Source organism: Achroia grisella, unplaced genomic scaffold, assembly GCF_030625045.1.
Source record: "Achroia grisella isolate CSIRO2021 unplaced genomic scaffold, CSIRO_AGI_Agris_v1 utg770, whole genome shotgun sequence".
Lineage (NCBI taxonomy): Eukaryota > Metazoa > Arthropoda > Insecta > Lepidoptera > Pyralidae > Achroia > Achroia grisella.
Window position 1 is genome coordinate 433,419 of NW_026713016.1, and position 15,161 is coordinate 448,579.

Sequence of the window (15,161 nt, forward strand, 5' to 3'; positions counted from 1 at the left end):
GTCGGTGAACGGTCTTATCTTAACCAGTCTGGAACAACATCTCAGACGGTTGGGACCATCTAAAACTCCCGGGAAAGATGCAGAAAGTGCTAAAGCATTTGTTTCTCTTGGGGTGAACCCCGGCCGACTGTGCTTCTACCGGGGGTATGTTGCCATCTCCTCTCCTAGATATATTTGAAAAAAAAAATAATAATATCACACATCTAGAGTTTTTTATGTTAAACTAGATAACTGATACATATACATAGATATTTTTTTTTTTGTAAATAAATACATATTATACATAGAAAACACCCAGACCGGTACAAACAATCATACTCATGAATACAAATGTTTGTGCCGTGCAAGAAATCGAACCCGCTACCATAATGCGGTGTGCTAGACCGCTGTTTAAGATATTTTTCAGATCCAAATAGTTGTATTATTACAAGTTAACTATAATAATGAGCCATATTATATATATATTGTATATACTACTTTTACCTCTTTTGATTTAGTGGGCCATCAGCTTTTAGCATTCCAGCTATATAAAAAAGTCCATATTCTGTTGAATCTATAGTTTTTTTTCAGTAGGTCATGGCTGCTAGTTAGTAATAACCTGTGGCTAAATTGTCATGCCATTGAGTCATTTCCCTCCATTGATACTGTCTGTAATGCCACCTATAATATTTAATTTAGTTTCAGTCCGACCTTTTGTACTAGAACTCTATTTTTTAAACAAACAATATCTAATACTGCTACGTCACGATGACGAATAGATTCGTTATCATCGAATTTCATTTAACACGTATTAATAGGGAACACACTAGATGGCGTTACATCCAACAATGTACTATAACAGTTGACCTCCACGCGGTCCTCCTGGAAACCATCGTGATCAATTCCTGGTGAATTTATCACGATGGGCTAACTGACCTGACCTCATGTTCATCTTATCATCCTCCATTGTTGCCCGGCCAGCGTGTACTTTTAGCGCAGGAGGTGCACCATTCCGTTATCATCTATTAAAAAGAACCTAACTCTCCCTATATAGAAAGATTATATAATAATAAACCACTAAGACTGAAATTGAAGGTAATTGCTCACTTCCTTCGTTATTTAGGGCGCCCTACACGACGATCAATCGTCTTGGGATATTATTATTAAGATGCCTCAAATATATTAAAAAAAATATAATGATATGATATATTATGATTATGATAATAATCATATGATATGGAAGGTACCTGTCCCGCATACACTACGTCATCAAGGAGCAGGACATTGTCGACTACATAAGCATTAAGAGTAACCTGGCATTGGGACTGACGCAGCAAGGATCGATTCCCAACGCGAGTTTCAAGGCGTTTGTAGCCCGGGTCCCCACTAACATGCTGCCACATTCATAAAGGAGGACTAGCCGAAGAGGGTGGTGCATCGGCGCAACCGTGGCAGATTAACGTAGTCAGTGTCATGACCACAGAGAATATTTATATTTATTTATATTATTATTACACATGTATATTAGTCTATAAAGTATTTATTATATGGGTCATTAATAGTCTGAAATAAATATGAAAAAATATATATGCTGGATGTAATATAGAATAATAAATAGGCAGGAGTATTTGACGTAGTTTGATTGTGATTAAAGAGGATTAATAAAACAATTGCCAATTCATAAACGTGTACCTAATAATTTATTTAAATATGTACTTAATAATTTAATTTATGAATTTGATATGTATTTACAATGCAGCGTATTTCTTCAGTCTCTCATTGAAACCAAACTCCTCCATTGCCATACGTTGCTCATCTGAACAATATTCTGAAAAAAAAAACAAAGTTTCATATATACATGTTTGCGCTTTTTCATGAGTTGATGATCTTTTTTTTCCTTTTCTATCTGCAATCTAGTTTACCATTTCAATTATATCAAAAAAAGAACTTGAAATAATTAAGAAAGATGAGTAAAAATGGTTAATTAAATAAATATTCACCAATATTACTCGCTTCCCATCCAATGTATTCTCCACTACGCTCATTTTCAGCCTTCAGCCATTCATGTAAAGGTTCAAAATACTCCAGCACACCGCTGGCGTCCATGTTTCTTTGTCCGGTTAATGCTTCCATAGCATCAGGCCATGGTTTTGATGAGCCCATTTGAAGCATTTTCCTATTTACAAAGTTATCTATACATTAATACGTGAAGCAAAAACGTTGTAGCACCTTTTACGAAAATTAGGATTATGAAATGTCGCACACTTATAGTTTATGGTAGAGAGAGTGCAGAATGGTAATCTTATTAAAATTCTGTATAAAAATCAATAAAAAAACATTACACACATTATTTTATACAATCATATTAAATACCTAGGACATAACACATATGTAGATCCATATATTTCCCAAACTAAGTAGAGTTGGTACTATGGGTACTAATCTACTAGTACAAATAATTCATAATAAGAACTCAGGACAAGTCACAGCGCCATCTAACCCAAAGTTATGCAGAAGTACTAGGGTACTTGACAAGTACGACAGCCGAATGTACACCCGTACAAAAGCAGGACGGACGCTAATACTGTGTATTTAATTTAATATAATAATAATAGTGTATATAATTTAAGACGAGTATTTATAGACTTCCTTGATGGTATAGTGGTTGAGCATAACGCTTTAATCCCGATGGACGCGGGTTGTATTTCTCACACGATGCCAACTTGAATATTGTTGTTTGTATTAATCTGGATATTTTCAATGTTATATACATTTATATTTACAAAAAAAATGCATCTGAGTATTAATATCCGTTGGCTAGTTCTCATAACACAAGCTCTGCTTAGTTCAGGACTACATGGCCTTGTATAGATTATCCATGATTATTATTATTATTTGAGCAGATAACTTACCCTAAGGCCTCCCCAGCCGGCTGGCTTTTGTAAATATCACAAGCTGAGAGGAGTTTAGATGAGTCTCCCGGGCTGTACTCGTTGGCTAACTGACATAAGGACCGGTGGAATTGGAATTGTATTATGTAAGAAATATAGTATCTGTAATCAAAGATATATTCTTATAAACAACACAGAAATTAAAATTTTGAGCATTTATCAGAAATAATATTTTTTTTTATTATTAAAATTAATAAAAACAATTCGTACTCAAATTGAAATTCGAAATATCTTTAGTCATGTAGGTCTATTACTATGACTCTTATGAAATTTGCCACGTAAATGTACTCAATATTTCATAATTGGGTAACTGAAATGACATGTTGGACTGTTTTAATTAATGTCATGTCGATGTTGATAAAGCCATCGATAATTAAGAATGTCTCTCGCTATTGCATATTGTATTTTAAACGTACAAACATTTAGAACGAATATTTTATTTAGATGCTCTGTCCATATGTACTGTGTAATGTGTTGTATGAAGAGTTTTTTTTTCTTTTTCATTTCTTATAATTTTTACGATTATGCCTTTTTATAACTAACTTTTTATAACTTTATAACAATGAAATAAAAGTTCTTATTTCATTTGATAATTAGTAATTGAAATTAATACTTAATTCAATTCAATTAACATATAATTAATTGAATTGATTTCTGTAACTACATGATTTTGAATAATGAATATTTAACATTGTAATGAGATATTTAATGGAGAAAATAGTTTTATTTACCTCATGTATTCAACATCTGCAGCAACGTGATATTTAGCTGCTGGATCAAAGTCGTCCTCACTTCTGGGAGCTGGAGGTTCTACTCCCTGTAGTGTTTCCCTCAATCGCCAGTAATGGCAGTTGTAGTCCCTGGTTGTAGTGGTCCCGCGGAATACTCCGTAGCGGAAGAGATCGAGAAGATAGGCAAATGGAAGAAAGACGATTTTATCTAAGCCCTGGAATAAAAATTCATAAATACTGATTATCGGAATCTGTAACACTTACCTTTGTATAGAAAGTTTGATATGGCCTAGCTTATCAACACTATCTGTTGTTCACTCGTGAACGAGTACTGCTTGTAGGGACTGGTCTAATCTAATCACTAGCGACTGATTTAATCTTATTTAATTTCTTAACCAATTGATTGTGTATTTAATATTTTTACTGTAATGAATTAATAGTTAATACTAGTTTCTAGTTTGTATTTACACATTTCAACTTAAAAATGTGAAGTTACAACTAAATTATTTAAAAGAGCAACAAGAAAATTTCTTTCTTATTCCTCTTATGATAAGATAGCTAGCTAGGTAGATTAAAAAATAAGTATGACTATTCAAAAGAGCTTACTATTCTATTTTAGAAAGAAATGAAATATTTTTCTATTCTATTCTTAAATTACAAGATATGGCAGTAAATTCAGGTAATATCAATCAAGAAATAGCAAGGAATAAAGATTTATGACTAGTAGTTTCAGAAATATTGAAGTCTATCAAACTTTATCCCGTAACCAATACAGGTAAGGTGACATAAGAATCATACAATATATTACGAAATTATCCATAACCTACCATTTTATACAACTGATTGATATTAGATTCAGTATCCTCCGGTCCATCTTCTAATAAGCCAATTACTTTCAAATGTTTAGGAGTTGAAACTGATAGAGCTATTACATCACCAACTGCTTCATGGAAACCTATAGAAATAATAGAAATAATATTTACAAATGTCAAGCCAATTATTACAAGTAAATAATAAATTCTTAAATATTTTGGTCCCATTAGCCAAAACGAAAATTGTAATAGAGTGACTAAAGAAATAATTGTAGATTCTATTTATTCGTCTGCGTTGGTACCTCAGTAGCAGCTATTAGTGCCGTCAAATAGCTTGCTTTGTAAGATGTATTTCGGTTGAAGGGACTGTAAGCAGTGAAAAATCATGGTTTTGCGAAATGGCAATGCATAAGTGGTCACACGATAACGTGATGTCCATAGCGCTCTTCATGTATATAGGCTACGGTTACCATTTACCATCAGGTGATGGCCCATCAATACATATCAGAGATATCACCGAATGTCGGCCTTGGTAATATAACGGTTTAGCACAACAATTTATTTCCGTTGATTGCGGGATTAATTTCGCGCACGGTGCAAACATTTGTATTGATGAGTATAATTGTTTATATTGGTCTGGATGTTTCTGAATTAAATCTGAGTGTACATATAGTAGGCAACTCAAATGTATAATTTTATTTTTCAGATAAAAAAGTAAGTATTTCTATCAGTTGTCTAGAAACTCTGCTTAACTTGAGGCTGGATGAATTGTCCATTAAAAAATTACTTTAAACAATAAAGATACTTTGTACAAAATCCTCTGTACAGTCCGATATATTACCAGGATTTGCTCCGCCCCTATAAATGACTGGTTGGTCTTTGTATTGCAAATAATACTGAATGTGACCCATTTCGTGATGCGTTGTTTTGAAGAAAGCTGATGTTAACGTGGAACATTGCTTGATCCTAAAAATATATGAAAATATTACCAGGATTCGCGCCTTCTCTATATACAATTGGCTGATCTTTATACTGTAGATAGTATTGTATATGACCCATTTCATGATGAGTTGTTGAAAAATAATCGCTTGTTATAGTAGTACATTGTTTAATCCTAGAAATAATTTTAGTATATTTTAACGCTTTCAAAAATGCAATTGTCCTCTATAAGACTAATAGAATAGAATATTCTTTATTCAAATTAACATACATTTAAGCACTTTTTAATAGTGATTACTTATTATTTAATCTACCGCGCATTCGAAAAGCTGTTTTATGCCAAGAAGAAAAAGATGAACACTTGCGTGTTGCTTTTTGAAATAATTTAATTGTTACTTTAGATTTTTAAGTTGAAATGAGTGAGTATAATCATATACGCAACCCACTGGTTAATTAACTCAATAAGAGTAAATCACTCGTAGTGGTTAAATCAGAGCAATTCCTACACGCAGCACTCGTTCACGAGTATGACGACATACATAATATTAAGCTATACATTAAAAATTAAACAATCTCAAAACAATTTAATTAAATTAAGTTTATATCAACATCTTTCTTTTTTAATTTTAACTTACCTAAAATCTTCTCCATCGTAGAAATCCCAAGCTGAAGCATGGCACACCAATTCTCGACCATCATTAGGTTTTTCTATGATTGACTTCTCCCAGAACAGGTCTGGCATCGCACTGAGGTTCAATGATTTAAAGAATTCTTCGGCAGTTTCGAACATTTTTAGGACCGTATAATTCTAAAACAATTAGAAAAGGTAATACGATTTCTTGTAATACTCCACTGTATACCTAGACTAGGTATTAAAATTTAAATAATCAGAGCATAATATGCGATGTAAAAAACAACTTTCATTAAATAGTAATATCTAATATCTCTTCTGATTTTAATTTTAAGTGCATGGCAATATATTCTTCTCCAGCTCAAAGACCAGAATGGGCAGAACACCGACATGGCACATAGAACTTTGTATGACGACGTACCTCTCTCTATATGACCATCATTTAGGTTTTTGAAATTAATAACTTACACTATAACAGCACTGCTTCCATTCTTAAATATATAAAATCAAATCTAAAATCATTTTTTCGTGTTGGACATTTTAGCCGCTTATAAACGTCAAGTTTTTGTAATAATATTTTTCCCTATCGTTCAGGTCAGTAAACTAATTCAGTTGAGAAAAACTGGCAAGAAGCTCAACTATATTTCGAAACTGAAGGGAGATATGACGTCTTCAAAATTAAAACAATTAGAAAAGCTATTTCTAAACTTTTGTTTTTAATATATTTTATTTATATTATTAACCGGGTCTTTACATAAAATTATTCGTGTTAATACCCGTTTAATAATACAAATAATTTATTACAAAGCAACTTAAAAGAAAACGTAAAGATGGTGTTGAAATTATTATATACGAAGACATATCACAGTAGAATGCCAGACTGTTTACCATTCCTAGGATTATTCTTGCATTTTATTATAAAATGTTCTTACCTGAGCAATCAAAGCTGAGGTTACATCAACATCTGCTTTGTTAGGGTAAGGTCTAGTAAATTTTTCAATGTTTCCCCATGTTTGTGCCCAGATGTTACCTGTAACCGAAATTAAACCTTGAATATTGGTACCTCAATGTTAATTATTATTATTATATGGAACGCCTAATGATTAGCTCCACTTATTTGTATCTGATGTACACAATGCTGCTATAAAAAAGTTCGTTTTGTGTTATAATGCGTAGTATACTTATACTAAAACGAATCATAAAATATGAAAATATTGTAAGTCATGTTTATTTCTTTATTGATGTTTTCTCCCAGCATCGTCGGTATCAATGTTATATAAATATGTTGGAAGATTAGGTACTTAATCACTCATAAACAATACAACAGACTTCAATGATATTTAGCTTAGAAGTAGATAATGGTCCATTTTCTTAGTTTATCTAAAAAGCTGTGAGTAATCGCCAGTTGAATAGATAAATAAAAAAACATTGCTTTTCAAAACATACCTAAAAGGTGAGCTGGAATAGGCCCCTTGGTAGGTACTACATCTTCTCCGTACTTTAACCTAAGCTGTCTCCTCACGTATGCATGTATTTGCTGATACAATGGTTTGATCTGACTCCAGAGTGAGGCGAACTGGTCCTCACTATCATCGGATTCGTATTCACTCAACCACCACTCCGCTACGCTGTCGTAACCTTAAACATATTAAACAAAACTGGGTAAGTTGGGTAAGTTAAATGTAAGTTGGTTTTAGTGTCAAGCTTTACAGAATATAAATTATATTGCGTTAAATAATTTGTTTTCAGTTTATTATCTATCCAAAGAACTGTCAAATGTGAGTCTATCTGAGAAGATGATTATAACATAGATATTACACTATTGTAACCATCATATAATAAAATACTTAAATGCTAAATTACTTTTTTGACAAACTACAATTAGTTTGGTCAAAAACGCAAAAGTGCCTGAATAAAGACCAGTACTGTAATTTATTATGGTATGTATCTCATTATGAACTGTAGTACGATAATCTTAGAGGTTAAATCTGACATCTACTATTTGTAGATGTTAGATTTAAATAAATCTAATTTGCGAAATGTCGACATGTCAAGCATTGCGTTTTCCATAACATCTACAGTTGTCACTGCTATAGTGACGAATAAATATATGTTGTCTTTTTAGGTAGGTTGATTATTTAAATTAAGACCTATGTCATTTTATAAATAAATACCATTCAGTTTAGCAGCCTCATTATCCATTTGTATGTATTCAGTGAAATTGCCTCTAGATGGTGCACCTGCCGCTTTGTGCCACTCCAGCCATGTATATTTTAACTCTTCTGGATCTTCACTATTAGCGAAAATATCTGTCACATCTGAAATAGACGCAACAATTAATTAAAACAAACTAGTAACTACTTCAGACTTTCTAAATACATTTATTTTCTAGAAAATATTCCATTAACTTTAAAACTTTCTTATGACAGTTCGATCAATTTATTGCTATGCTCTGTGTTAATCTATGTATGCTTGTTACTATTATTGTATCCATGAATATATCATTTATGGTTGCACCTTAATCGCATTATTTGGGTCATGTTTATTTATTTGTAACATGTTATGAAATGTTAGTTACACAAATGAATCTAGAGTAGAAGTTAATGTAGTTAGCGACATATCATGTCATTTACCTGGTTCTACGTGCAAATCACATTTGTTTCTATCTTTATAATCACATATGGTTGCTTTTGCATATATACTTTGCATATTACTTATTGCTGTTAACAATCTCTGGTTTAAATCTTCTGGCAATGCCGATGTCCCAAGCTCTGAATATTTCTTGAACATTCTTTTAAGGTCTGGATCTTCATATTCATGCCAGAGGTAACTCATTGTCTCCTTCCAGTATTCTTTTTCTTCTTCTGCTATTTCTAATGAGACTTGTAGCTGCAAACAAGCATTTGAAACTAATGTTATCAATCATTGTAACTTAGACATTTTATTTGTTCTACTTGTAAGTGTAACGAATATTTTTTTAAATTTGTGAAAAAGTCTTCACACTGACCCTCTCGATGGAGGGATAGTGAGAGAGTTTATTAAATTCAAATTAGCTAAAAGACAACATGGTATTCATACGAGCCGCCATTATCTGAATCACAAGTTTGCGTTGGCATTTTAACGAATAAAATACCTAAATTCTGAAGAAAATATCAATAAAATATACTAAGTGATACCACAAATAGCAAATAGATATTTTCTCGATAGGGTTTGGAGTTATTACCATTACTCCCTGATTTCAATTCTATATGTATAAATTAATATATTGTGTAATTTCTTTATTGTATAATGCAAACAAAATATATTCTATATGCAGTTCTTTACGTCTGTTGATGTTATAATATTTTTGCTCTGCATAAAGTTATTGGATTTTTTTGTGTCTTTCATCATAATATTACTCACCATCAGCTCCTCATTGTGATCTGTAATATTGCTCTCATAATTCCAAGACGCTAATGCCTTCTTGTTCCGCGCAATGGACATTTCTTCATCAAGTTTCCTCATGTACTCTCGGCCTGCTGCTTCTTCCGCGGCTCTCTCGGCTGCTCTTCCCTGAGCAGCCACTATAAAAACTGATGCTATAGCCCCCACTAGGGCAAGTTCGATGACGATCTTCATTATCAGCTAGAATTAATGAAAGATTTAAAAGGTATGAAAAGGTAACGAAAAAATTTAATAGTAAGTAATATAACAAACAGGACACTTCATGAGTGTCCGGTTTGAATGAACATACTAAAATAAAATTTGAAATAGCAAATATAACTATATTAAAATAAAACGGTAATTTAAATTTGTAACAAGCATGAAATAGTGCAACATTTAAATTAATATATCTTAGTACTATGACACTAGTTATCTAGTCAGAAATGAAATATTGAAAAATAAAACCTCAACCGCGTTAACGTAATGGATCAGTCATTTACACTGCATACGATATAATAAAATACTCAACTCCACAAAGACACATTCAATAATAACACAATGCATTGAATATTACAGAATATATAAACTTGTAAAGAAACAAAAACAAATCAAGATGTCAAGGCAGTTTGAAGACTAAAAAACGATCTATAATCATATTGTAACGGTCTCTTTACTGTATTGATGCTATAAGGACAGTCAGAAAAACTAGTTGCATCCAAATGAAGTACGAACAGTATAATAACAGGTATAAGTCTGCAGTTTATACGATTTCAAGTCTTTGTATCATTCCGTCCAATTCTTAAAATAGTAAAAGAAATTTAGAGCCCTCTGCAAAAATAGGCTAGCTTATAGATCTAGACTCTGTTGAAGATGACTGCTACGAATACCATGACCAGCCCGTCGAGTCGAGAACCTTATAGTAAATATAATTTATTCCTTAATAGATTTGTTGTAATTTGTTTAATTCCATTATCATTAATATGTGTAAGATCACAAATATTCCGTGTTGAAACCCTACCATTGCTATTAAAACCATTATGACCTTCCATATTAGTAATCAAATTCCAAATGTTATTAAATCTACAACCATATTGCGACACGTATTTTGCTTTTAAACGAGGTATTATCTAGCAATTAATGGAGTTTGAATATAGCTTGGAAGCCTGGCGTTGAGTGTTCGGCGACCAGATTATGCTAGGCTTCCAAGCTGTATCATGTAAGGATGGTTGTATCTCCGAGAACGTCGTGATTTGAATATTCGATAGACAGACTAGCCGTATCCTATTTTGTTCGTATTCGTGACTGTTAGAGTTGTGATGAGATTCCTACCCACTAAAAACTACATGGTGTACCTACGAGTGCCATTGCTGGTGTCACCAGATTAGCATAACTACCGCATTCCGCCAGCGTTAACTCAACCTATTGATAGTGTAGGACATACCCTATCTTGTTATTAGGGCCACCTATTTCTCCCTATTTAATTACGATAGCAGTATAGGGGCAGGTCTCCAGATAAGGGCGCTACCTTCCTCAAGGCAAGCATCTCGGTCCCAATGGAGGATGACACGTACCGTATCCTTAGAACAACATATACCTACTTTAAAACTATCTAAATTATCCGCGTGGCAGTAATTCTACAAATTGAACTCACAAATAACACTTTCTTGGCAGATTTACTGCAGTATCCGCACGGCATTTCATTAGACTATTAAGTTATACTTAAAAAAAATCAAATGCGATCCTAATGGTTGTTGGTAATAAACTGAACAAAATATTGTAACTCGTACACGTTTAATTATTATGCAAATGAATTACAAGTCATTCATTCTGTCTGTCATGCCTCCAGATTTGAGATCTTTTGTAGCTTTCAGCCGAAACAAATACTGTACAGCTACATTGTATAGCGAATATATTCAAAGTCAACGTCTTTACAAGTAAAACTGAAAAATTAAATTATGTATGTATTATATATACGACCTCGGTGGTCTAGCGGTTTAGCACACTGCCTTACTTCTGATGGTCGCGGGTTCGATTCCTCGCACGGTACCAATATTTGTATTCATGATTATGATTGTGTGTACTGGTCTGTGTGATTTCTATGTATAATATGTATGGATTTACAGACTTTGATTGATTCAGTATCAGTTATCTAGAACCCATAACACAAGTTTTAGCTAGCTTAACTTGAGTCTGAGTGGCGCTGTGCGAATTGTCCTGATATTTATTTTATTTATTTATTTATTTAACTTTAATGCACAAAAACAATGTGTACATATGGCGGACTTAACACCATGCGGCGTTATCTACCAGTCAACCATGATAATTGTTGGCGGTGCACTAATATATATGTATGTTAAAAAAAAAAAAAAAAATATATGTATAAATATAAAGCAAAATATTTTAAATGTAAATTTCAATAAAAATTAATAATAATAATAAACATACATAAATAAATGTATAAATATAAACATAAATATATAAATATTATATATAAATAAATACATAATTATCTGATAATCAAATTATAAGTAGAGCCTCAAGTTGAAAGTAAGAAAATATATATATATAAATATAGAGAGAGCAATAGGGAAATAACAGAAAGATGTGAAAAAGGTAGAAAGACAGTAAAAAATTTCTGTTTAAAGGAAATTTTACTCGTGGCGGTCTTGATATCAAGAGGTAAGTCATTCCAGTTTGATAGCCTGAACGGCGAAAGAGTAATGGATGAAGCCGGATAAATATTATAATTATTATTATTATATAGGTCTTTCTGTTGTACTGTATACGAGTAAAGTCATTCAAATTTATTAACTAATATAATCTGTACCAAATATATATGTCGTTAGTATGTGTTAGTTACTACGTTTACATTCATAGCCCATCTACCAATTTCTATCTTCTCTTCTCTACCCAAAAGTTGTCTGGAAGAGATTGCCTCTTTTCATATCTTATTATAAATTAATAAATTAGTAAATATAATTAGTAAATTACAAAGAACACATCGTTGTAATTTACTTTCAGAGCAATAAACAGTTAATAAATAAAATAAATAATTTATTTAATTGAATTATGACATTATTTAATTTAATTTCATATTATGATGTTTAATGTTTTTGAAATGTGCAGCTTAATGAAATCATTGGAATTAAATAGACCCATTCTTGTAAATAATGAAATTTATGAAATAAGCGATCCAAACCTACTTTCTAACGTACCGTATCTCAAATTAATAAAGTTAGTTTTTATCTGTCTTTATTTTCTATTTCAATGAGTAAAAATTCTCATAAATACAAAATATTGTATGCGAGTGTACTGTGTACTAATGTATTCATACGTAATGAGATTTTTATATCCGTAACTGAATACAATCCCATGCTTCATACTAACATTTCTAGAAATGACAAATAATGTATTTATATTGTTGTCTTTTCAAGACAAATAATAAATATGTACGACGGTCAAATTTCTATTAATGATCAAAATAATAAATAGATCATATTACAATAATGGATTAAATAAGATTCTCTTCTAGAAAACCTTAATACTCTAATACTATCGAAGACTTAAGTGTTATAAAAAAGTAAAATTTTATATATTTTATAAAAAAAATCCAAATTCACTATTATATCAAAATGACGCAAATACTTTTGCCAGAACTGGAGTAATTTATTTCTATAACTAGTGGTTACCCAGTGGTCGATATCGACCATTTCAGTAAGACTATAGACAAATAATATTAAAAACAAACAATATTAATCTATTCTCAATTAGATTACAGACTTTAAAAATAAACAAAAGACTATATATGCGTGTGTCAAATACATATATGGTGTTTTTTATTGAAGGATTTGGGCTGTTGTCAGGTGCTTAGATCTGAAGGACTGCGGACGTGCATAAATCTATTGTACAATTAACCTAGTCTGCTTTGGAGAAGGAAAGGACCACAAATATTTGGTGGTGTATGTAATGCTTTTTTATTAATTTAATGTATTAAAAAACAATTATACTCTGTACGCCTTCTATATGAAATCAGTCCGCCAAATTTTCGTAAAAAGGTGTACAAAGTTTTTGTTTCAGTATAATGATTCCAAATTTCAATAGTATGGACAGACCTGACTTCATCCACATCCCCTACTAGTGACCCGGCAGCAATGACTCATCGATGAAAAAAAAATTATTGTCACCAAATTTCATCGATTTTTTCTTAAAGATATTGCATAAATATGTTAAAAAAATATTTTTTGTACATATTTATGCTTTTTGATTAAAATAAATAAAATTCCAATGAAAAATCGACGAAACAGGATGAAGACTTCATCCTTTTTGTAGCAGGTTAATAAAAGAGATATCCAAAAACAATCACTCACCCACGAAACTCACCCACAAAAAATGTATATTTTTTATTCATGTTTATGCTTTTTCTTTTGATTTTTATGATTTTTCATTACATGACAATGAATTTTTTTGATTGAAATAAATAAAATTCATTGTCACCAAATGAAAAATCGATGAAAAATTTTCATCCTTTTAATAGCAGGTTAATAAAGAAATAGTCGTATAGTCAATAATAAGTTACAAAACTACTCACCACGATTATTCAACCGAACTGTTAAAGACGCGACCACTTGAGACGAATGGCACATATATATTTTATCACGACATCTAATGATAACAACAAACGCACTTATAAGTAGATATTTGGTTGTTTATGCAACATTTCATGACAAGAATATGTTTAAGACTATACACGACACTCTTTAGACTGTCTATGTTGAATTAATTTATTGGACACAGATAGCCGAGATGCAAATGTTGAGATGGACAAGGATTTTTAAAACCCTGCCAATGTAAATGTAATCGCCATTGTAATTGTGCTCTAACGCGACGAGAGGTGTTTTAAACTCGCCGGGTTATACGACACAAATTATATTATTATTGGCGTAAATTAGGCCAAGGATGGGCAGAGAAAAGGTTTAGGAGAGGGATTTTAAAAGAAAATATTTACAAAAGTTATGTAGTAACATTGGTGATATCTGAGGATTTATAATGGAAGAAAATATCTATATAAAATGAAGAAAAGAGTTATTTTTAACCCCGGGCGCAAAGAGGGGTGTTCTAAATTTATGTTTGTTTATTTATCTAAATACCACAGAAAAGTTAATATTATATAACTTAGTGTCTATAGAATTTGTGGAATCATAGTTTCTAAACGTGTAGATAGATTGCGCTTTCCTGTAATACTATTCGTGTGAATTACAGACTATATTACATAGTGATAATCTTTCCTTCTAAAGAAGAATTTAGTTCTTAGTAACAAACAAACATTCAAATAATCTTAACTTAGCACCGCCTTACTTCCGATGGTCGCTGGTTCGATTGCTCGCATGGCATAAACATTTATATTCATGAATATGATTGTTTGTATCGGTCCGAGTGGTTTCTATGTATGTATTTACGAAAAAAAATGTATATATCGATGTATTTGTATTGGCTATCTGAGACCCATGACACAAGTTTTAGCTAACTTAACTTCGGTTTACATGGAGCTGTGTGCAATAAACATTTCTTTAATATTATGAAGTGGATATATTTTACAATAAAATATAATATGTATAACATGTGATTGACAAATTCAAGTGTAATTTATCAAATAAGATAAACAATAACTTCATTCATGTGAGTAGATTCATATTAC

At 31.6% G+C, this 15,161-nt stretch overlaps 1 protein-coding gene across 1 annotated transcript; it reads right to left on the bottom strand.

Annotated features, from left to right (window-relative positions):
• Window positions 1–1,672: 1,672 nt before the first annotated feature.
• On the bottom strand, window positions 1,673–10,091 carry LOC131850498 (angiotensin-converting enzyme-like). Its single transcript, XM_059200731.1, has 13 exons — window positions 9,996–10,091; window positions 9,446–9,667; window positions 8,677–8,932; window positions 8,218–8,361; window positions 7,490–7,681; window positions 6,976–7,073; window positions 6,048–6,220; window positions 5,315–5,439; window positions 4,489–4,616; window positions 3,662–3,876; window positions 2,892–3,032; window positions 1,980–2,155; window positions 1,673–1,807 (listed from the first exon to the last, which is right to left on the bottom strand). Exons 1-13 carry the CDS (start codon window positions 10,008–10,010, stop codon window positions 1,728–1,730), a joined length of 1,965 nt encoding a protein of 654 aa, XP_059056714.1. The 5' UTR covers window positions 10,011–10,091; the 3' UTR covers window positions 1,673–1,727.
• Window positions 10,092–15,161: the final 5,070 nt, after the last annotated feature.